Source organism: Nanorana parkeri, unplaced genomic scaffold (assembly GCF_000935625.1).
Source record: "Nanorana parkeri isolate BGI_ZX_2015 unplaced genomic scaffold, ASM93562v1 scaffold1406, whole genome shotgun sequence".
Taxonomy (NCBI): domain Eukaryota; kingdom Metazoa; phylum Chordata; class Amphibia; order Anura; family Dicroglossidae; genus Nanorana; species Nanorana parkeri.
The window spans coordinates 291282-314245 of NW_017307674.1; the positions used below are offsets into that span (position 1 = coordinate 291282).

Below are 22964 nucleotides of genomic sequence, written 5' to 3' on the forward strand. Positions count from 1 at the left end.
TATGCATAGTTAAAGTTAAAAAAAAAAAAACACACTTTAAGAAAAAAATCCTTTAATTAAAATTAAAAAAAAAAGTTTTTGACAAGTCCTTTAATTATAAAAATTGAAATACCAAATAAGTAAAAAATTAATCCACCGTGGCAATCCAAAGGTCAATCAGGACATCCAGCGTTGTCCCCGATGACGCCGACTCATCGAAATTAAACAAAAATAGACGTCCGCCGACCCACACCGCAGACTGAAAGTTTGACAGATGCTGGCCAAATGTAAATAGATAGGCGGAGCTTGCGGTGACATTACCGCTGGATTTATTGCTGTTGGTGTTCCTGTGTCCCCTTCCTATCCTGCAGACAACACTGTCACTAGTATGGGAAATGGACGGAGATCTCCGTAGAGGATCCTGAGGTTCTAACCTTTCCCAATGTTAAAATTAACATACACGTTTTTCCACTAGCAGTGCAGAGGTCCATACACATATTGTAACACCCCATGTTGCCACTATGTTACATGGCCTGCAGAGGCAACAATGTTAATCTGTGATGTGACAGACGGTACAATTTCAATTTATACAGTATATACCAGTGAAAAGCTTTGAATAAAAAACCCCCAGGTAGTGCCTATTCAGACCTTGGCACCTTGCTGTGTTAATGCCCATTTTTTCACACGTTAATATGTGTTTTGTTAAGACATCCAGGGCTGTCCCTATAATGGGGAAACCTGAGACAGTTGCCTCAGGTGGCATCTCATTGGGTCACTTGGGGAGGGGGGGCATTACCCCCTTTCTGGCTAGGGCTATGACCTCTTAGCAATCTGTGACACTCTGGCCGGCATCCCACCTAGCTCACTGATGTCATTGGTTGCCAGGAGCTGAGTAAGACACCCCCATACCTGCACCACCAGCAATCCCTCCTTTTCCCTGTGTGTCACACTTGGACCTGCGGCACCGAGCACTTAAATTCCCCCTTCCCTCGGGACCTGCACTGCCTGCAATCACCCCCCTCCCTGTGTGTCACAACTGCATTGATGGCACCCAGCACTGAAACCCCCCTTCCCTCGGGACCTGCACTGCCTGCAATCACCCCTCTCCCTGTGTGTCACACCTGCATCGGTGGCACCCAGCACTTAAATCCCCCCTTCCCTCGGCACCTACAACAGTCTATTCAAACCAAAGACCCACTCAGACCTTAGCATCCTGGTGCATTGGGTTAATGCATGTGTATTTTTCAATGTGGGTTGCATTAAAGGAGAACTATGGGGTTAAGTCTTTTCCCCATAGTTCTCCTTAGGGTAACGGGAGGACACAAACTAGTGTCCTCCCGTCATCATTGTCACAGGTCGGCTAGAACTATGAGGTGAGTGAAAAGCACTCACCTTATAGTTCTCCTTTAAGGCAGCCCAATGCCCAATCAAATCAATGGGCTGGCAACGCACCAAAACATCCAGAAGCACAGACAGCACCATTTTTTGCCATGCAGCACACAGTAGCAGTGCACTGTGATGCATATGTGTTGGATCTGTGTTGCCTTGGTGTGTCAGGGTGCCATTCAAAATGAATGGCACAGCAATGCGCTAACTCAGCAATGTACTGCACCCTGGTTGTCTCTTGTTGCTCTGCCTGACCAGAATGCTCATACTCCAGAGATCCTGGAAGTCCTGGAGTACATTGGTACAAACAGTACAGTACCTGCTTTTGGAAGCTGCAGCCCGTATGCTGAGTTAAGTAAGTGGCTGCGATTCTGGGTTAGGAAGGTAAGGAAGGGGGGACTTGTGGACTTTCTAAATAAAGTGCGCTTTTCTTGTTGAAGTAATTTCTACAAAATTACAGTCAGGCAAAAATGTATATAATTTTTTTTAGGTACATGTTGCATAACCAAGTATATGTCAGTCAAACTATCACAGCACTGAAGACTTAAAAATTGTCCGATAATGAAGCGATATTACAGGCTGGTACATAGAACCAACCATGACTCAAACTATAAAAGCTGTGCAAGCTCACCTATGACAATATCTATTTTTAACCTATTATTTAGGGTTATTTTCTCTGAACCTGCTTTTTGGGTTGGGGTGAAAAGATACCTAAGATCAGGGGCGGCCAAACTCCAGCTGTGGTGCAAATCCCATCATGCGCCTGTCTCTGGGAGTCACGCCTGTAATTGTGAGAATCTTGCAATGCCTTGTGGAATTTATAGTTCCCCAACAGCTGGAGGGCCGGAGCTTACCCACCCCTTACCCTGCCTGATATAACTATTGCTATCTTGTTAACTGCCTGGCCTCATACTGGTAATATTTTGTTACCAGTATCAGGCGGTTAAAAGACCAGTAACTGGCAGATTCCAGGTGTCATTTCTCCAGAACTGGCACCAGGCACTGACTTGGGGGAGGGCATTGTAAGAAATTGTCGGAGCTTTATGAATATATGAATAAATAAATTAAATATATAAGGAATGATATACATGAATGCTATATAATGAACATAATTTATTCTGGGAAATCATTACCTCCTATTGCCTACACATGATTTGGCTGTGCCTTTTACCCTGACTGTTAGGGTCACCATATACGTTACAATCTGACTGTACAATCTCTGTACAAACATTTTAGATTCACCAAAACTAGGCAATAGGAGGATCTACTGAAACTACCCAATCAATTTGTATCCAATCTGGCAGGCTCTTGCACTACATAGTTGTTGGTAGATCTAAAGGAGCGTGTACAATCATATTGTAACATGTGTGGTGAGCTTTATGGCCAAGAACTTGATGCAGACACAGCAAAGTAAAACTAAATAAGAAATCAAAAATAAAATTTAGGTAAGTCTGTTATTGTAATTGTAGGCTATAAATGTTGTGGTGGCATCTGCCTAATGTGACGGGTTCTCTTAAATAATGTCAGGCCTATTCATAAAAATTCCCCCTCTGCTGCCCAGAGGTAGCACGGCACCAGCCTAAAACTTGTCCCCGACCATTTCTTACAGGTACGCCAGCTTATAATCAAAGCTAATGCAAATCTGTCATAGCTCTCTGAGGTTACAGGTACAGATAGAAAAACTTAACCGGCCCTTTAAAAAATGAGAGGCAGCCAGATAAACACTAGATGCTTAATTTTGTCGGTGCCGTGCTTGATAAATCCTTTCTAATATCTTTTGGCTGCTGAGATGTTCTAATCACAGATGTGGAACATGATTATGCACCTACAGTATGCTTCTTAACAAAATAAAATGAACATTTAAATTGCTTGCTGCCTTTGCTTTAATACTGTAAACAAAATGGTTATTTAGATACATATGCATGAAATTAAAATTTTCTGCAATATTGACCTGTGACAGATTAATACATGAAGGTATTTACATACATTTTGTGTTATTCTAAGGCAGCTTAAAGTTGCAAATATTTTCTACAAGAGCCATGTGTTTTATTACTTGAATCTTGGCGTGCTTTATTTCTTCCAGATCTGAGCAGTAATCGGAAGAGGAGCGTTTCCTCTTTGTAGGAGCTTCCTGTAAAAAAAGACCACTTACTGCTGCCTTCTCTCATTGTGTCAGATGACTGGTCTTGTATCCGCTCCTTCTGTATTTTTCTGCAGGCAGCCTGTAGTCGGTGTGGTCTGCTGGTTCCCTCCCACAGCTATGCTCTCTGCACAGGCTATGTACAGCACAGTGATGATGACACTGCTACTTTTACAAGGTAATAAATGCTTTTGCAAAGTAATTTGGTGCATGTCTAATATCCTTTGTGCATACTTGTTTCAGGACAGTGACTCGGGAAGTATTAAAGGCATTGGATCCGCATTAGACATGTAAATTTTGTTTCGTTCCGAATGGATATTCATATGAATTTTGTTAAATTCAGACATTCGGATGCATCCAAATTTCTGAATTCTAAAGCGCCTGAATGTGAATCAATCTTAATTTACGTTTAATGAAAATTCGGATCCATCCGAATTTTGTTCAAAATTAAACTAAATTAGACATGTGACTGTACTGTGGTCAATCAGATTTTTTTCGGCTGTTAGGGGTTGCATTACAGGCATGGACATGTGACATCCTGTTGTGCAGTAGGAGAGCACACAGTGTCAGAACTAAAATGACCGGAAAAAAACCCCCCAAAATATAATAACTTTAATTTATATTTAAAGAACCAATCCAAATAGATCCGAAACCAAAATTTGGATGCTTCCAAAATGGAAACATTTCAGATCTGAAATCCAGGTAACGGACCAAATCGAATTTCAGGTCCGAAATAAAAAAAACAAATGTAATAAAAATCCGAATTGATCTGAAAGAAAACACATTTTTTGCTGGGTTACATGTCTAATCAGCATGATATCCGGAGAAAGAAGAGGTAAGGAATGGCAGCCTCCATACTTCTTTAGTACAGCTTTCCTATGAGTCAATGTTTTACTACATCTACATACTGTTAGTGTAGGTGCACATTCTTTGCAGTATTGTATTTTGGGGCTACCATATTTTAAAGAGAGAGATTATTTCCTAATTCCTCTTCCCCTTCCTACCTCTGCAATCTGCTGAGGCTTCAGACCCATACACACACACAGATGAGAACAGCCAGGTCTTGGAAGGAAGAAGCATCATATGATCAGCAAAGTAGGATCTCCATGCTACCTTCGTATATTAACATGAAGAGTTCTGTCATGCTGCAATCAGCAACATTAATGGAATGGGACCAGATTCTTAATTCCAGAACACAGGAAATGCTTTTACCCATTTACATTCCTTTACACAACCAAGAGAGCAATGTAGACCACTCTATAAGAATGTCATAGGTTGCTAGGGTTTCCTTGAGCTGTGGCTGATTGACCTCTAATCTGATGATGGCTGTATAAATCTAGGAACAAAGCCACTTGGCAGAGCCAGCAGTATGACATCAATAGTCTATTTAGCTGTATGTAAGGGGGTATTCTTCCCACTGACCACCAATGTAAAGGCTACGTGTAAGCGGGTCTAGGGTGTGGCGGTTTCACAGAGGGAATCACACGGAATTGTCTTTTAAACAAGGTAACGTTTATTACCGGAGGGCCGGTAGTATGAAGAATATTTACAAGAGTAAGGCAAGCGATTTCCCTCCAGGCATGGAGACACAGGTACACAGTACAGTCACTTCAGATGTAAGCAATCGTTGTATTCAATTACACTCTCGGCACTTCCCACTGACTGGCACAGTCTAAACTCAAGCACACAATACGTATCTGTAAGGCTGATAACACTCTACCCGAAATCAGCAGTATTCGTTCCGTACCGGGAGGTAGGAGTTTGGCCCACTCTTCCCGCACTCACAGCGGGAACATCGGTTTGGCTTTAAGCAACTGGGAGTCTTTCATCTGACCAGGATTGAGGATGCAGGACTCGGTAGGAACCCTGAACTATCCCTCACAGGCCGGAACACTTTCCCTGAACTCTCCCTCACAAGCGGGCTACCTGTCCCTGTCTACTTCCACACGTGTTCTGCCCAAAAACGTGGTTGAGCTTCCTATATAAGATAACCACCCCAAAATGGCCGACCAATTCTCTCGAGAATTCCTGTCCTATCAGGACACCAGGCTTCTCCAAAATGGGCTGGAGACAAAAATAGAGATTAAACAGTACTGAACCTATTTACACATAAACATATCAAAATCGCTGAAAGTAGTTATATTCACTGGTTAAATCACTTTATCCTGCAGCCAGCTAGCTGCCCTGTCACTGGCAACTGCCTACATACGCTTTTCACTGACCCCCCATTATTTCATTTTTGCAGGGGATCCCTGAAACCTAAAGATTATTTTAAGGGTTTCTCGGTGGTAAAAGTCTTGAGAAAGGCTGTGATAAAGTGTCAGAGGATGTCCAGGTTAGAATGTGTAAAGCAATAGGTTAATTCTTCAACACTTTAAAGTGGAACTACAGCCTAACGATTTGGGTAGAATGGGAATCAGAACCGCTGTCAGGTTTTATTGCTGTCTGGGTTCCCATGGAAGAGATTTACTCTCACCTTCTGTCCTGAAGAATGCTGTTGACAGAGGGGAAATCTAAAACTTAATAGGAATTCAGGGAAAATATATCCAATGGTAGATTGTAAATTCTCGCAAGCAGGGCCCTTCTAATCCTTTTGTTTGGAATTGTATATAATTGTACTCCCCATATGGTATAAAGCACTACGCAGACTGTTGGTGCTATATAAATCCTGCATAATAATAATAATAATTAGGGATGGACTGAAATTTTGGCTGCCGAAACATATCGGCCAAAAATTGCACTTTTGTGTCCGAAATTGTAGTGCATCCATGGTTGCTCTCCTCACCGATGGGCGATGCTCTGTGTCCCCTTTGACATAGAGCAGCATGCAGTGGGGTGAAGAGAAACGTTCAGGAGGCCGAGCGGGGCCCGCACCTCCCTGCTCTGCCTCCCGCGACAAATCAGGATGGAGAGCGATGTGAGGGAGGAGACAGCTTTCACAGGAGGCCGAGCTATCAGCCATTTCACAGGTTGCTGAGCTCCCCTCCCCGCACTGCCGACTCAGCCTCCTGTGACAGCGAGTCAGGATGGAGAGCGGTTACAAGTACTCAGTGATCTGCTAATCGTTGAGTGTTTGTAAATAATTGAGGACAGAGTATGTTTACTGTGTCCCCAATTATGATTAAATAGGAAGTGCTCTACATCACTTCCTGTTCATTCATGATTGTGGACATGGTTACTCATATGGTACTATATCCTCAATTTATGAATGGACAGAAGTATAGAGGATTCCTGTTCATTTTTAACAGGGGCTGCAGAAAAAGAGATTGAGGATTCTGTGTCCTCAATCTATTTTTCTATTTCAAAAGCGAAATATCAGGGATCTGTTTAGACCCCTGATATTTCACACAGAGCCCCCAACAGTAAAGTAAAAAAATAAAAAATAAATTAATAAAATATTTAACCACCTCCGGGCCGGCCGACGGTAGTGGGAAAAAAAAGGAAAACAAATTAAAGTCCCCCCCAAAAAAATGTTTTAAGTTACACATAAAAAAGAATTTAAAAAAAATGTAAAAGTCCCCACTCATACATACACGCATGCAAACATGCGTCGGGGGCGCATACGTGCAAAAAAGACGATTGCGCCCATTACGCCGCACATGTTACATATCGCCGCGAACGTCGGAGTGAGAGCAATAAAAGAAAAAAAATTATTTTCGGTTTGGCCTGAAAATTTCATTTCGGTGCACCTCTAATAATAATAATAATAAGCAAAAAGCAATAAAAATGTTTTGACTGTAGTCCCACTTTAACTCACCTGGCTCTTGAATGGTGTTTGCTAGAAATAACCATCACTCACTAGATGCACTAGACATCATTGCACTCCTCTCTGGCTCTGCAATCTAAAACAGTGAAAACATTTATTTTGCTTGTTTTCATGCCTGTTATTTTTCAGTCCAGCCCACCCCCTGGCCACCAGCGTCGCCTAGACATAAATGACGTCTCCTCCGCTCTGAAGCCTCTTTGGATTTACACGTCACAAATCCCAGGATGCTTCAGGTTCCATAAACCTGGCAGTACATCATCAGTGGCCAAGTGCCTGAAACAGAAGACTGTCGTTTCCTGGTGACATCAGAAACAAAGATGGCGGCATGGTACAAGGCATGTGGCAGTGGCGTGTTAGATCATAACAGGGCAGTGCTGGACAAAGGTATGAGGAAACATTAAATACACATGGGGAAGGGGTGAAGCTCCCTTTTTAAAATGAACAATACTGCCAAGGTGCAGGTTACATGTGGGGCCTGTGGGCACCTTTGATAATACTGATTGCAAGTGGCAGTATTTAGAATGGATATGTGGGGTGCTAACAGCTTAGCTGTTAGTGAAAGCACAGTGGTTTACAAAAATCAACAATGAAAGAGAGGAAGCTACTCTGGGGGGAATTTGTCAAAACTGGAGCAGACAGAATCTGGAACAGTTACACATAGCAACCAATCAGCATCTCTCTTCAGTTTATTCAGTTAAGCTATGAAAATGAAAGAAAGAATTGGTTGGTTGACATGTGCAACTACTTCAGATTTTGTGTGCTCCAGTTTTGATAAATTCCCCTCTCTGAATCCATGTACTGGCAGTTAGTAGTAGCAATCCCTTAAACTCCCTTTAATATTTCGTTATCATCCATTTGAATCTGGCTGATAATGTCACTGTTTTCCAAGACATAATATCAACATTGTGTGTGAAAATGTACCCCTGACTGTGTCCGACTTTATATTATGCTCCCCTAAAATGTGTATGCTTCAAAGTGAGCCTTTTCAGCATACCACTGCTTTTATGAAAACTGTTTTATATTTGCAGGCAGGAGCTGAAAGTCGATTTTCCATGTATAATATTTGCAAAAATTGTATAGTTTCCTCTGTGCACTCCCTGAATATTAGAGACCACGTAGTGTCAGATCTCTCAGGCTAAAACCGTACAGCTTGGATCAGAAGTGAGCTGCTCTTTGACCTACTAACGTTTGTGCGCTGCCAGAGGATGCACAGCCAGAGTGGGATTGGCTGGGAAGCCATCCACACCCTTGATCGCGCTCCGCAGAGACAGCTGTGTAAGTTCCATTTAAACTGGAGTTTTACATTAAAGGAAACTTGTACGGAAATATGTAGGCTGACACTGCTGTGCTCTTTTATTGGCTGGCATGCCGATCCAATGGCTTCAATCAGGAACAAATATGAAGATTCGGAGTCCTGACTTTGTAACTCAGGGTACCAAGGTATAAGACAGCAAAGTATCCAGTATTTTCTGTTTTCAGATGGAGGTCAGCAATATCACCCAAGTTGTGTTCTCTGAATACAGTTTTCTTCTAAAGCCAACTTCACATTTTGGTTAAAAATAAAAATATATTGTTCCCTATGTGTTAAAATAAAGAGCAATTATAAAAAAAACTCCTCTCCCCTTTACGATCCAAGGTCCAGTGTCAGAACTTCTCTCCCCTTTACCGATCCAAGCTCCAGTGTCAGAAATCCTTCCCCTTTACCGATCCAAGCTCCAATGTCAGAAATCTTCCCCCTTTACCAATTCAAGGTCCAGCATCAAAACTCCTCTCCCCTTTACCGATCCAAGGTCCAGTACCAGAACACCTCCCCCCTTTGCCGATCCAAGCTCCAGTGTCAGAACTTCCCCTCCCCTTTATCGACCCAAGGTCCAGTGTCAGAACTTCTCTCCCCTTTACCGATCCAAGCTCCAGTGTCAGAAATCCTTCCCCTTTACCGATCCAAGCTCCAATGTCAGAAATCTTCCCCCTTTACCAATTCAAGGTCCAGCATCAAAACTCCTCTCCCCTTTACCGATCCAAGGTCCAGTACCAGAACACCTCCCCCCTTTGCCGATCCAAGCTCCAGTGTCAGAACTTCCCCTCCCCTTTATCGACCCAAGGTCCAGTGTCAGAACTTCTCTCCCCTTTACCGATCCAAGGTCCAGTGTCAGAACTTCTCTCCCCTTTACCGATCCAAGGTCCAGTGTCAGAAATCTTCCCCCTTTACCAATTCAAGGTCCAGCGTCAAAACTCCTCTCCCCTTTACCGATCCAAGGTCCAGTGCTAGAACACCTCCCCCCTTTGCCAATCCAAGCTCCAGTGTCAGAACTTCCCCTCCCCTTTATCGACCCAAGGTCCAGTGTTAGAAATCTTCCCCCTTTACCAATCCAAGGTCCAGCGTCAAAACTCCTCTCCCCTTTACCAATGCAAGCTCCAGCATAAGAACCCCTCCTCCCTTTACCAATCCAAGGTCCAGCATACGAACCCCTCCCCCCATTTACCAATGCAAGTTCCAGCATAGGAACTACTCCCCCCTTTACCAATCCAAGGTCCAGCGTAATAACTCCTCCCCCTTTACCAATCCAAGGTCCAGCATCAGAACTACTCACCCCTTTACAAATCCAAGGTCCAGTGTCAGCACCCCTCTCCCCTTTACCAATCCAAGGTCCAGTGTCAGAACTCCTCCCCCCCCCCTTCACCAATCCAAGGTCCAGTGTCAGAACTACTCCGCCTTTACCAATCCAAGGTCCAGCATCAGAACTCCTCTCCTGTTTACCAATCCAAGGTCCAGCGTCAGAACTCCTCCCCCTTTACCAAACCAATCATATACTGGTTTTAATGACACTGGTCATCACTTCCTGTGTGCATGAGCCCCTGTCTGTGTAGAATTAGGAATTCCCTGCAGACTGTTACGGTTTACAGTATGTAGAATTTTTTTAAAAATAAGGAGAGGAGGATTGGGTTGGGGGTGTCATGTATGGGATAAGTTGGAGTTGAGCTTCAAGCATGAATACATAAATTGCCCCCTTTTAATAAAATATGTCTGCAGAAGCTCTGTGCTGTTATTTTTCATTTCCAGGACCCCTGAGCTACCTCTGCCTTTCATTGATAACCTTTGCAATTGTATTAGGTGCCTGTGATTAGTGATAGTAGTAGTAGTGGAAGAAGTAATCATGATACCATATAAATAATTCACAGTAAATATTCCATTACTGAACATCATACTGTTTATCCGGGTGACGTAGAATTATGTTAAATTAGCAGAGCTGTAGCTTAGTATGTGACTATAAGATTATGTATTATTATGCATGCATTAGATGTTGTAAATGTTATATATATATATATTTATATATCTAATTAGCTATTTTAATTTGGATTATATATCTAGCCTTCGTTTTTAATGAATGTAATTAAAATTAACTCTTTTATATGAATTTCTTTGTGGAGTAAGTTTCTTTGGTGCTCTCAAAACCCCACTTTCTGTCCTTGTCGAATATAAATTCTAGGGGTGTGGCACCTACTATTCGGACCCAGATCGAAAACCATCGTCTATATATCTATATAGATCTATATATCTATATTTATTGTTATATATCACTGTTGTTGCATGTAGCACTGATGTGTGCTATCTATCTATCTATCTATCTATCTATCTATCTATCTATCTATCTATCTATCTATCTGTGTATGCATTGATTTATTATATCACTGTTGATTTGTGATTGCATGTGCTGTGTGTGTTGCCATGTACATACATTAGTTTATTGTGTGTTGCATGTGATCTGTCGCCATGCATGTAGCACTGATGTGGTTTTTTTTTTTTAACCTATGTGTGTATGTATTGATTTATTAAGTGTGTTGCATGTGATCTGTCGCCATGTGCACATATCCATTTGATCTATCCTCTATCACTGTCGGTGTGTGTTTCATATGCTATGTCGCACTGCTATGCTATGTAGCACTGCTGTGGCCCCAGTGACAGGAGGCAGCATGCTATTGTGTTGGTGTGACTGGGATGCCCCTGTAGTTGATGCTGTGCTCCCTCTACAAGCCGATCTCCATCCTCGCTGCTGTTTCTAGGCTCCGGCACCTCATCAGCACTTTTTTTTTTTCCATGTGAAACAGAAAGGGAGAGGGAGCCGCGCCGGAATGTCCTTAAAAGGAGCAGGAAGGAACCCCGCCGGAACAGCGCCTTACATGGTCATCACCTTACATGGACTGACCGGCCGGGTTTCCGGAAGGTGGTGGGGAGGCGGGGAGAAGGTGGTGCCCGGGTACCCGGTGTTGGGGTTCCTATACCGGGAGACCGGGAACCCCAGGCCGTTACCCCCCGTATGCCCCCTGCTTATGCTGGCCGGTTTGTGCAGGGATCTCCCCGGGATGGGGTTGCCTCTGTCTGTCCGCGATTCCATAGGAATACACGGAGTTCCATCCTCAGTCTTCCCCCTTCCGAGTCGACGTCACGGATCCTCCAGCAGCCTCCAAATAAGGGCTTCCTGCACTCCATATATAGCCATGTACGTCACGCAGTGGGCCGGCTCAGACGGCTACGAACCCTTTATATAGGAGCGGATCCCAGGGAGCCGCGAGAGATTCCAGCAGGCAGGACTGGGGGAGCCGTGCGGGGGCAGCGATTGCAGAACCGGCGACAACCCCAGCAGCTACCTACCTAAGAGCACAACCACACTCGTTATTATCACAACACACAGTGTACCCCGTCCACAGTCCCTGAGCAGGGGAGAGACCAGCCGTCCTCCTCCCCAGTGTGCATGCACAAGCAGCTTCTCATCTAGGGATCCCTGAGGACCTCATGGCAGCTGCCAAAACAGAGATGCTCATCTCACCTCTGCAGATCTCTGACCCATTCGGTTCTTTCCCACATTCCCCCACCATGGATAACTATCCTAAACTGGAAGAGATGATGCTGCTCAACTCAGGGGGATCCCAGTTCCTGGGCGCCACAGTCCCCGATGGCCACGGATTTAACTCCCCGGGGGAGGGAGCTGACAATTTCGATCACCTAGCAGCAGGTAAGCATCGCATTCCCCCTAATGTCATTGTGTGCAATGGATGGTTCAGTGTCTGCATAGTAATCAGGCTGTATTTGCTGATCATCGGGCAGGAATGATTAGATCCTGTGCATGTGAACGATTTGTGTTTTTATAGCTGTGTGCATAGTGATGCATCCTCCAGATCGGTGTAGCGGTTGATAGTATTAAATGGGCAGCTGGAGGTGCACACCGATTGTGTGCTGAATACAAAATACTGTAGCAGGGGATTCTGTTTGCGTCAGATCATGGAAGGGGCCTTCCAAGAATATTGCAGTGTCTGACAGCAGAATGATGTTTAGTTCTTGCTATTAATAGGCTTGACAGGTTGCTGTCTGATTGAAATGTGATGGTCGATTTGTGTACAGCATGTAACCGGCTCTCATGTTTGTTTCAGATGCCTTCTCTGACATGTCACTGAGCAACGACAAGACAGTGATCGAGACCAGCTATGCCAACCAGACCAACAGATTGCCATCCCTGACATATACTGGTCGTTTCTCCTTGGAACCTGTTCATAACAGCAGCAACACTCTGTGGCCAGAGCCTCTCTTCAGCCTTGTCAGTGGTCTGGTGGGGATGGCAAATATACCCAACACCTCAACTCCTTCATCTTCTCCATCTTCATCTTCTTCATCCTCCCACAGCCCTGCTTTGAGCTGCTCAGTACATTCAAGTGACAGCAGCCCCATCTACTCTGCAGCACCTACCTTTCCTAACTCAAGCACAGACCTCTACTCTGATCAATCAGCGCAGTCTTTTCCCAATGTTTCTACTTCTTCAATCCAATATCCACCCCCTGCGTACCCTGTGACAAAGACCAGTTTCCAGGTGCCAATGATCCCAGACTACCTGTTTCCACAGCAACAGGGAGATGTCAGTATGGGAGCTCCTGATCAGAAGCCCTTCCAGGCTATGGAAACCAGAACCCACCAGCCTTCCCTCACACCCTTGTCCACCATCAAGGCCTTTGCTACACAGACTGTTTCACAAGACCTCAAGACTATCAATAACAGCAGTTATCAATCTCAGCTTATCAAGCCAAGCAGAATGAGGAAATACCCCAACCGCCCAAGCAAAACCCCACCGCATGAGAGACCTTACGCTTGCCCCGTCGAGTCTTGCGACAGGAGGTTCTCCAGATCTGATGAACTGACCAGGCACATCCGTATCCACACCGGGCAAAAGCCCTTTCAGTGCCGTATCTGTATGAGAAATTTCAGCAGGAGCGACCACTTAACAACTCACATCCGTACACACACAGGGGAAAAGCCATTTGCTTGTGACATTTGTGGTAGAAAGTTTGCCAGAAGTGATGAGAGAAAAAGGCACACTAAAATTCACTTGAGGCAAAAGGACAAAAAGACTGATAAGGCATCTCCTGTCTCAGTTGCTTCTCCCATCTCTTCCTACTCCCCATCAGCCTCAACATCTTACCCATCTCCGGTGCCAACATCCTATTCCTCTCCTGTATCTTCTTCCTACCCATCGCCAGTTCACAGCTCTTTCCCATCTCCTTCAGTGGCCGTTACATACCCCTCTGTTACCTCCACCTACCAGGGCCCAGGCATTACCAGCTACTCATCTTCAGTAGTCACCAACTCCTACAGTCCAACGGTGTCCTCTGCACTTTCTGATATGTCCATAACATATTCTCCTAGGACAATTGAGATCTGTTGAGAGTTTGCTGTGCCAAGTGCAAAACATGAATAGGCACAAACTGAAGACTTCCAAAGCATGGTCACTGAGTGGGAGGTTTATGATGACTGACTGTCTTGAAAACAAAGAAAACAAAAAAAGAAAGGCCATTATAAACTAATAAGCTTCAAATGCCTAAGAAACTGCCATTTTAATTTCCCATTCTTTTCAAAAGACTTAATTTGCATGAATAATTGAAATTATTTGAACATGATCCTTTTAAAGATCAACTTTTATTTGCATAAAGGGATTTTTACTATATACATAATGTATATTGTACACGTGCAAGGTTTTTGTTTACTTTTTTTATGCTTTTAATTTAATATATATATATTTTTTTTTGGTACTCACCGATACCGAATACCAATACTGGTGCCGTGTGCCCCAATTACAACTTATTTGAGGATCAGCACTTATGTATTCAAGCATGTGGAAGAGTAATGTTTTGTTCCTCCTTTTACGTTACTTTGTTTATTTTGTTTTGTAAATATCATCAGATGGTACTCGCATATGTCAAAAAAAAAAAGAAGTTTTGTTATCTAGTAACTTGGTGCCTTTTTGTGAAGCCTTGCTGATGTCTTGGCACGTGCATTTGCGTGTATTGATGCATTGCATCTAGCCTTAAGGTGTAAGGGAATTCTATAAAGAATGTATCAAAGACCTGTAAAAGGTACAGAGAGGGAACTGAAGCACAGCTTCTTTTATGTAGAATGTAAGCAAAAATTCAAAAAGTCTATTTTTTTAATTGAAATGTAAATTTATATATATATATATAAATATATATATTCAAGATATGGAATGTTGTAGTTACCTACTGAGTAGGCATGGATTTTTTTGTATGTTATAAACATGCAGTTCATTATTTTGTGTTTTTTATTTTTACTTATATTTGTGTTTGTTTTAAACAAAGTGACTGTTTGGCTTAAAACACATTGAATGCGCTTTACTGCCAATGGGATATTTGGTGTACAACATATCCTTGAGAAAAAAATAAAATACCTTAAATATTTTATTTCTTCTAGTCAATGAGTTTTATTGCTGGGGTGAATGTGTCTCGGGGTTGGGGAAAAAGTACATGGATGTTCTAATGTAGCTGAATTTACATTCACACAGGCAATTGGGATGTTGGCATATAAAGAACATACCCTAACACTGTTGGCTGTCTGAACACTGATCGCAATTTGATGAACATTTAATAAATCAACCCCAAAGTCTTCACTTAAAGAAGAACTCCGGACAGAAATACTCTTAAGCCTTGCAGTGGGGCTAGCCCCCGCACTGCAAGGGTTAAGTGCTCGTTATAATGTAGGGACACAAATAATAAAAAAAAGACATACTTCTCTGAGCCAGTTGGCTGCTACACTGGTCCCTGTAGCCTCTCTTCCCCTCTGCTGTGGCAGTCCACGAGTCATCGCATCCTATACAATGTACAGGGCGTGAGGACCTGAGGAACATTCCATCGCCAGCTCGGAGGAGGAGACAGGCTGCAGAGAGTGGTCTAGCAGCCAGCCAGCTCCGAATTTCAGGTGAGTATAACTTTTTCTATCTTTGTCCCTAAACAAAAACGAGCACTTGACCCTTGCAGTAGAGGGGTATGGGGGGTTTAGCCCCACTGCAAGGGTTAAAAATATTTCTACCTAGAGTTCTTCTTTCAGAGGTATACAACAAGTGTGTGAAAAGTATACAACTTATTCAATTCGTATCCTATAACACTTGATTTATTAAAGAAATAGATCATTTTCACTTTGCAAAGTTAATGTTCATTTAGCTTATAGAGAAGGTAAACTTGCGTTCACTTTAATCATTCAATCATGCACAAGCTCAGTATCCTTCCTTTATCTGGCTTGCTTATAATTGGGTATGCTGAATGAGTATAGCTTCACTATATTTCCTAAGCTTAGTGATCACTTTGAAGGGAATTTATCAAAACTGGAGCAGACAAAATCTGGAGCAGCTGTGCATGGCAACCAATCAGCTTCTGTCTCTCATTTTCAAATCTTAACTGAACAAACTGAAGAGAGATGCTGATTGGTTGCCACGAGCAACTGTTCCAGATTTTGTCTGCTCCAGTTTAGATAAATTCCCTCCTTTCTGCTTTGTCTAATTCAGGGGTAGGCAACCTTGGCTCTCCAGCTGTGCTGAAACTACAAATCCCATAAGGCATTGCAAGCCACAGGCATGACTCCCAGAGGCAGAAGCATGATGGGATTTGTAGTTTCAGCACAGCTGGAGAGCCAAGGTTGCCTACCCCTGGTCTAATTCAAGCCCATGGTGTCCACTGACTCCAAATACAAATCTAATGCATTACCATATCATGGTTTAAGTTAAAGCTCACCATAGACCAGGGCCGGACAAATCCCAGGAGCAAGGTAGACACTGCTCCATAAAAATTTACAGCTGGTGATTAACCTTTGAGGTTTGCTCTAGTTCTTACAGTGGAGCTGGCTCCTTAAAATTCTAGCTCCTGGATTGGGCAGATGGGCTCCTGAATTCCATATGAATTTACCCAGGCCTGTCATAGACATTACAATCCCCTGTAGCTATACCAAAACAATGTAGTGTGAAGGTCTGCCTAAACAATCCATTACATTTGAATCCTATCAGACAGACACTACATTTGTTTGTAGATCTAAAAGGAGATTGTACGGTCAGATTGTAACATGTATGGCCAGATTTGACCTTACGTATCCACAACACAACAGCTTTATATAGGGCCTTGGCCCTTCTGCATGTAAGCTTTGCAAGCTTCTCCCATTGACCAGTAATGTAAGGAACATTCTTCCTACTTATTATTAGCTTCATAGGGTCCTTCTCCCATTGACCACCAATGTAAGGAACATTCTTCCCACTGATTATCAGTGTAATAGGGTCCTTCTCCCATTGACCACCAATGTAAGGAACATTCTTCCCACTGATTATCAGTGTAATAGGGTCCTTCTCCCATTGACCACCAATGTAAGGAACATTCTTCCTACTGATTATCAGTGTAATAGGGTCCTTCTCCCATTGACCACCAATGTAAGGAACATTCTTCCTACTGATTATCAGTGTAATAGGGTCCTTCTTTCATTGACCACCAATGTAAGGAACATTCTTCCCACTGATTATCAGTTTAATAGGGTCCTTCTCCCATTGACCAGCAATGTAAGGAACATTCTTCCCACTGATTATCAGTGTAATAGGGTCCTTCTCCCATTGACCACCAATGTAAGGAACATTCTTCCCACTGATTATCAGTGTAATAGGGTCCTTCTCCCATTGACCACCAAAGTAAGGAACATTATTCCCACTTATTACCAGTGTCATAGGGTCCTTCTCCCATTGACCACCAATGCCAGGAACATTATTCCCACTGATTATCAGTGTAATAGGGTCCTTCTCCCATTGACCACCTATGTCAGGAACATTCTTCCCACTAATTACCATTCTAGTAGGATCCTTTTCCCATTGACCACCAATGTCAGGAACATTATTCCCACTGATTACCATTGTACTAGAGTGCTTGTCACATTGACCACCAATGTAAGGAGCATTTGTTCCACTGATCACCAGTGTAATAGGGTCCTTCTCTTATTGACCACCAATGTAAGGAGCATCCTTCCCACTGATCACCAGTGTAACAGGGTCCTACTCTTATTGACCATCAATAGAAGGAACATTCTTCCCACTGAAAACCAGTGTAATATCAATGGTTCCACCATATACAAATGGTTAAGAAAGACTAGCCTAATCTATTCATCAAGGTCCTATTTTCATGTCAGATGACAAGAAAGTCTATATAATTATTTAATACATTTATACATTGTCATTTCAATAGGGACACCAAGGGAGGAACTTTAACTTCTTAGCAATCCCAGAGATGCAATGGTCCCTAAGACAGATATTGGTAGAGTTACTTATCAGAATTAGTTAAGGCAGTTGACAGAATAGTAACTTGCAGACCACAGGGAGTCTTTAACCCCAGGTTTTTTTTAATCTCCCAGAGTTAAATAAGAGGATACATATTCATTTTAAATAGGTAAGCCTTTTAAAGGATCACCAATTAAGGCTTGTCATACACACTCATACATACAATCAACTTTAGATCTACCAAAACTATGGAAATTGAAGGACCTACCTAAACTATCTAATCCATTTATATCCAATGAAGCGAGCCCTAGCACTACATGCTTGTTTGTAGATCTAAAGGAGACTGTATAATCAGATTGTAACATGTGTGGTAAACTTTAGAATGAAATGTTTACGTGTTTCAGCCCATTCACACCTGGGCGTTTTTCATAAGCGCGTCATATGCGCGTTTTCCTACTGGCGTTTTGCGCGTTTTAAAGCGCGATTTTAGCGCGTTTTTGTACATTGTAAACGTGAGGCTGACTTCACATGCTGCACAGAAGCTGAGAGAATGAGGGGATGATTTGTATTAGGGGATGATTTGTATCAGGGGATGATTTGCATTAGGGGCAGCACAGTGGCGTAGTGGCTAGCCCTTCTGCCTTGCAGCACTGGGGGTCCCTGGTTCAAATCCCAGCCAGGTCACTATCTCCATGTGTTTCCTCCGGGTACTCCAGTTTCCTCCCACACTCCAAAGACATGCTGGTAGGTTAATTGGCTCCTCTTTAAGTTGGCCCTCTATGTATGTGTGAAAGGGACCTTAGACTGTAAACTCCTTGAGGGCAAGGACTGATGTGAGTGTGCAACTATGTAAATTGTCAGCGCTATATAAATACCTAATAATTAGTAACTAGTTATGACCTTTTAAAGCTACACATGCTCAGGACCACTCACCTGTCTTTCTGTTTCCTTGGGACTAACAAAGTAGTAGAGATTCAACCTGAATAGTCAGTGGTATGCTAAATGTACCCTTTCATAAAATAGTTAATAGCTAGCTGCCGGCTCTGTTCGGGTATTTTGACAGCGGCCAGCACAATGCAAACAGCAGGGATTTCTAAATCAATGCTCGTAAGCGTTGATGTAGGAATCTGTCCTTTTTTTTTTTTTTTTTAGCCCGCAGGTTGAACGAAAAAATAGAACAGTGTATGGCCAACTTTAGTCCCTCCGGTCATTATTGCTGTGTGAGGTGATGGAAAATTTCTCCAGTAGGGACAGAGACAAGAGCTAAACATAGAGGGGAAGGGGTAGATCCTCTCTGTAAGGTGTTTTTGTACCTGTGTTTCTTGTCCCAGTAACAACTGTTTTCCACATTTTGTGTCCTGGTGTCAAAAGGATAATATCTTCATAGTCGAGACACACACAGTAATGTGAATCGTATAGAAGTTCTAACATGAAAACTAAAAAAAAGGTTTGGTCTGGAGTTGTACTTAAAGAAGGGGCGAGGTAAAATATGATAACCTTGTTCTCTTCTTCATTTTCTGTGAATTGCAGCTCATGCATGTGTTGAATTCTACAAATTATTAGGCAAAGTCAGGGAAAAAGGAATCCGGATGTCAGATTGTTAGTTAGCAACCAATGTGAATATATTTTGTTCATACTTTTGGAGATTGTTTCTTAGGAAATGATGCATCATCATCAGACACATTGGGACATATCTTAAAGGAAAACTTCAGTCAGCATACCAAAATCATTATTTATGACCTGTACATCAGGTTAGGTGCAACCGCTGTTTCTTTTTTAGATTATGATCTTTACTACTACCTGTAATGAATGTTGCAAATCTCTTTAAAGGTTGAAGGATTCAGTGTCTGATCAATGTGTATTGAGGTTAAATTACTAAAGGAGCGCAGGCTTTACATAAATGTTAATAAATAAGGTAAACTTGTGTCCACTTTGAGAACCCAATCATGTGCAAAAAAAAACGGATTTTTGGTGGCGTACAGAGACCATAACATACAGGGGTACAGGTACTCTTAAAAAGTAGACCACACAGGGACACACACATACACATGCACAATCACACACAGACACATAAAGGTTGAACTCGATGGACCTGTGTCTTTATTCCACCTCAAATACTATGTAACTATGTATTAGGGATGCACTGATACCAAGTACCATACTCGGTACAGTACAGATACTTTTCCAGCTCCAAGACTAGACTAGAGAAAAATTAAAAAGCAGCTGTCATTTGTAAGGAGCACACGGATCTCCTGGGATTTGTACATCGCTGTTTTAATGTATGATTTTGCTTTTATAAATATATATAAGTGATGCACTGATACCATTTTTCCAAGTACAAGTACTGATACTTGCCCAAGTACTCACAGATACAAGTACTGTTACATTTTGGTTTATTGTCATGTGACAGTTTTTCTAAAACAATACAGACTAATGATTTCAGGACAGTGGTGGAGCGCCAGAGCCAGGTCCTAGCTGCAACCGCTGCAACCCTGGTAGTTCTCATGAAAATGCCAAGTATCGGCACTGGTATCTGAAAAGTATCTGTGCATCCCTACTATGTATGACTGATTGACTAAAGTGAATAAAGCATCAGTGACCATATACTAGAAGTGAAGTGTCTCTACAACTTTAGCAAATCAACCCCTACCCCACTGTGTATAATTGTTGCATATATTACAGGACCCCACAGTGTATTGTTGCAGTCAACTCGTCCCTGCTCTCTCCAGCACAGTGAGTGAGGGCAGATTTGGGGGGGGAGGATTTATTCAGCAATTATGTATTGTTTGCACTGTATTAGCAGTATATTCTGTATATGTACTACATATACAGTACATACTGCTAATACAGTGCAGACAATACATAATAACATGAATGGATTAAATGATCTGTATGTAGCCCTGTACTATGGATCATTTAACCCATTCATGTTAGCAGAGGATAATTGTAAATGTATTGTTGCAGGCACTCTATATGTACATGTACTATATACTACATATAGAGTGCACTGAACAATAGATTTACAATTATCCTCTGCTAATATGAATGGGTTAAAATGATCCGTAGTACATGAGGCAGAGCCAGCTGTGCCCGCCCCCTCCCCCGTCAATTCCGCCAGACAGCGCTGGAGGATCGGACTAGGGAAGGGGGGAATCCCTGCAGGGAGCCGTGAGTGACAGTCACGGCTCTCTGCAGGGATAGATCGAGAAGTGAGCGAGCGACGGTATGTGTTCGCTCACTTCCCGATCTACCGAGCCGACCTGAGACAGTTTCATTGTCACAGGTCGGCTCAGATTATGAGGCTGAGTGAAAATCACTCGCCTCATAATTCTCCTTTAAGGTGGAAAACAAAAATCACTAGATTTAAAATACAGCTGATAAAAATACCAGTATCTGTGTTCATATTGGTTTCCAAATAATCATCTTTACAGCAGCATCCAATCTGGAGAGGAAAGGGCAGCACTATAAACCAATCAGGTCTACTGCATTGTATAACGCTGTCAGTTTAACCCTGGAAAGTTGCTGACAGGAGGCAAGGTCAGAGTGATGCCTCTTTGATGTCTTGTTAGCAGGCTGGGAGTGGCTCATTAGCAAACTGTATTTCTTTTATTGCAGTAACGAAAATTGAGTTTTCTATACTGTCTGTGAAGAGTTCCTGGATCACAAAAATGACTGAACAAAATTACAAATCTTCAGGCAGGTAAGACAAATGTCTTACCTGCCTGATACTGTGTATTTAGCTGTTTACCCGGAGTTTATAGTTGATAAAAGCTTGTAGAGAGAAATAACATGCAGTAATAAATAGCTGTGTAAAAAGCTGCTTTTGTTAATTGAATCTAATATAATTCAAAGACCAAATCTAATGAGTGATAGTTGATTTCAGTATTGAATCGCTTTCTGCATCAATGTATATAATGAAGACTATCAAACGTATATATTATCAGCATGACCGTAGTACCTACTAATAATAATATCATATCATATAATAATATTCTTATTCTATACTAGTGCCGATATGATACACGGCATAAAATACTTTTGGATAATATTCATATATCCCCTTTAAGATGTAAAATTTCAACTTACTGGAGACCGCATTAAAATGCGGATATTCAGTTTATTCTTATCCAATTCTAATAATAGAATTGGGGCTGGCATTCACATAGCTTTAGTATAAAAGGCAGGGACGGCGCAGTAAGTAGTACAAAAGCAATAAGCAGCAGGACTTTTGTTCTAAAGAAAAGACATTTAATGTGTTAGGCAGGTTGTTTCGTTTTTATTTAAAGCTGAACTATGTCGACATTTAAAAATTACACTTGCAGTAGGGCACCCCCCTGCACCGCAAGGGTTAAATGCTCCCCTTTGTCCAGGGGAAGATTCAAAAGTGGTTTTACTTACCTTATCCCTCGCTCCCGCAGGCTCCTTGTGTCTGCGTGACTGCTCCACCAGTCGGTTGCAGTCTGATGTCTTCAGGTACAAGCAGGACCAGCAGTCCTGAATTGTAAGTGAGGACACCCACAACCCGGAGAATCGGAGGGAAGGCGAAAGGGCCGGCTGCCAGGGACACAACTGATAAGATAGCTAGAAATTCTATTTAATGTTTCACTAGACCAAAAAGGGTCATCATTTTTAAACTTTAGCTTTGAAGTAGAACTTCAGCCAAAAATAAGATAAAAATAAATAGCCCATTAAAAAAAAACAAAACCAGCTTTTGCTGCAATATTCACCTTCAATATAGGGATTTCCCTGCAGTACTTTTTTCTGCCATTAGATGTCCTCAGTCTGATGACCAGTCTGATGACCACCATCATTCAAATCACTTTTCTTAACCCAGGTTGTCCTGGACCCGCCCCATCCTGTGACTAGACAGTTAAAGTAGAAGCAGCACAGTGATGAGCTCATCTTTCTGTCACTCCTATCAGCATGCTTCTTGTCAGCATAAGAACTGATTGGCACCTTGTTTGGGTTCTTCCTCTTACACTCTAGTTTTGCTGTACAGCGATACCAGGTCAAATTCAGGTACTTCACCTGCTTGTATTTAAAGTGTATCTAAACCCAAAAGCAAAAAATTAATATATGCAGCTTACCAGTCCTTGAATGTGGTGGCTGCGTTAGC

The 22964-nt window shown here is 42.4% G+C and overlaps 1 protein-coding gene across 1 annotated transcript; it reads left to right on the forward strand.

Moving 5' to 3' along the window:
- Nucleotides 1–12008: 12008 nt before the first annotated feature.
- EGR1 (early growth response 1) lies at nucleotides 12009–14082 on the forward strand. Its single transcript, XM_018569836.1, has 2 exons — nucleotides 12009–12283; nucleotides 12699–14082. The coding sequence occupies exons 1-2, from the start codon at nucleotides 12064–12066 to the stop codon at nucleotides 13979–13981; spliced, it is 1503 nt and encodes a 500-aa protein (XP_018425338.1). The 5' UTR covers nucleotides 12009–12063; the 3' UTR covers nucleotides 13982–14082.
- The last annotated feature ends 8882 nt before the right edge of the window (nucleotides 14083–22964 follow it).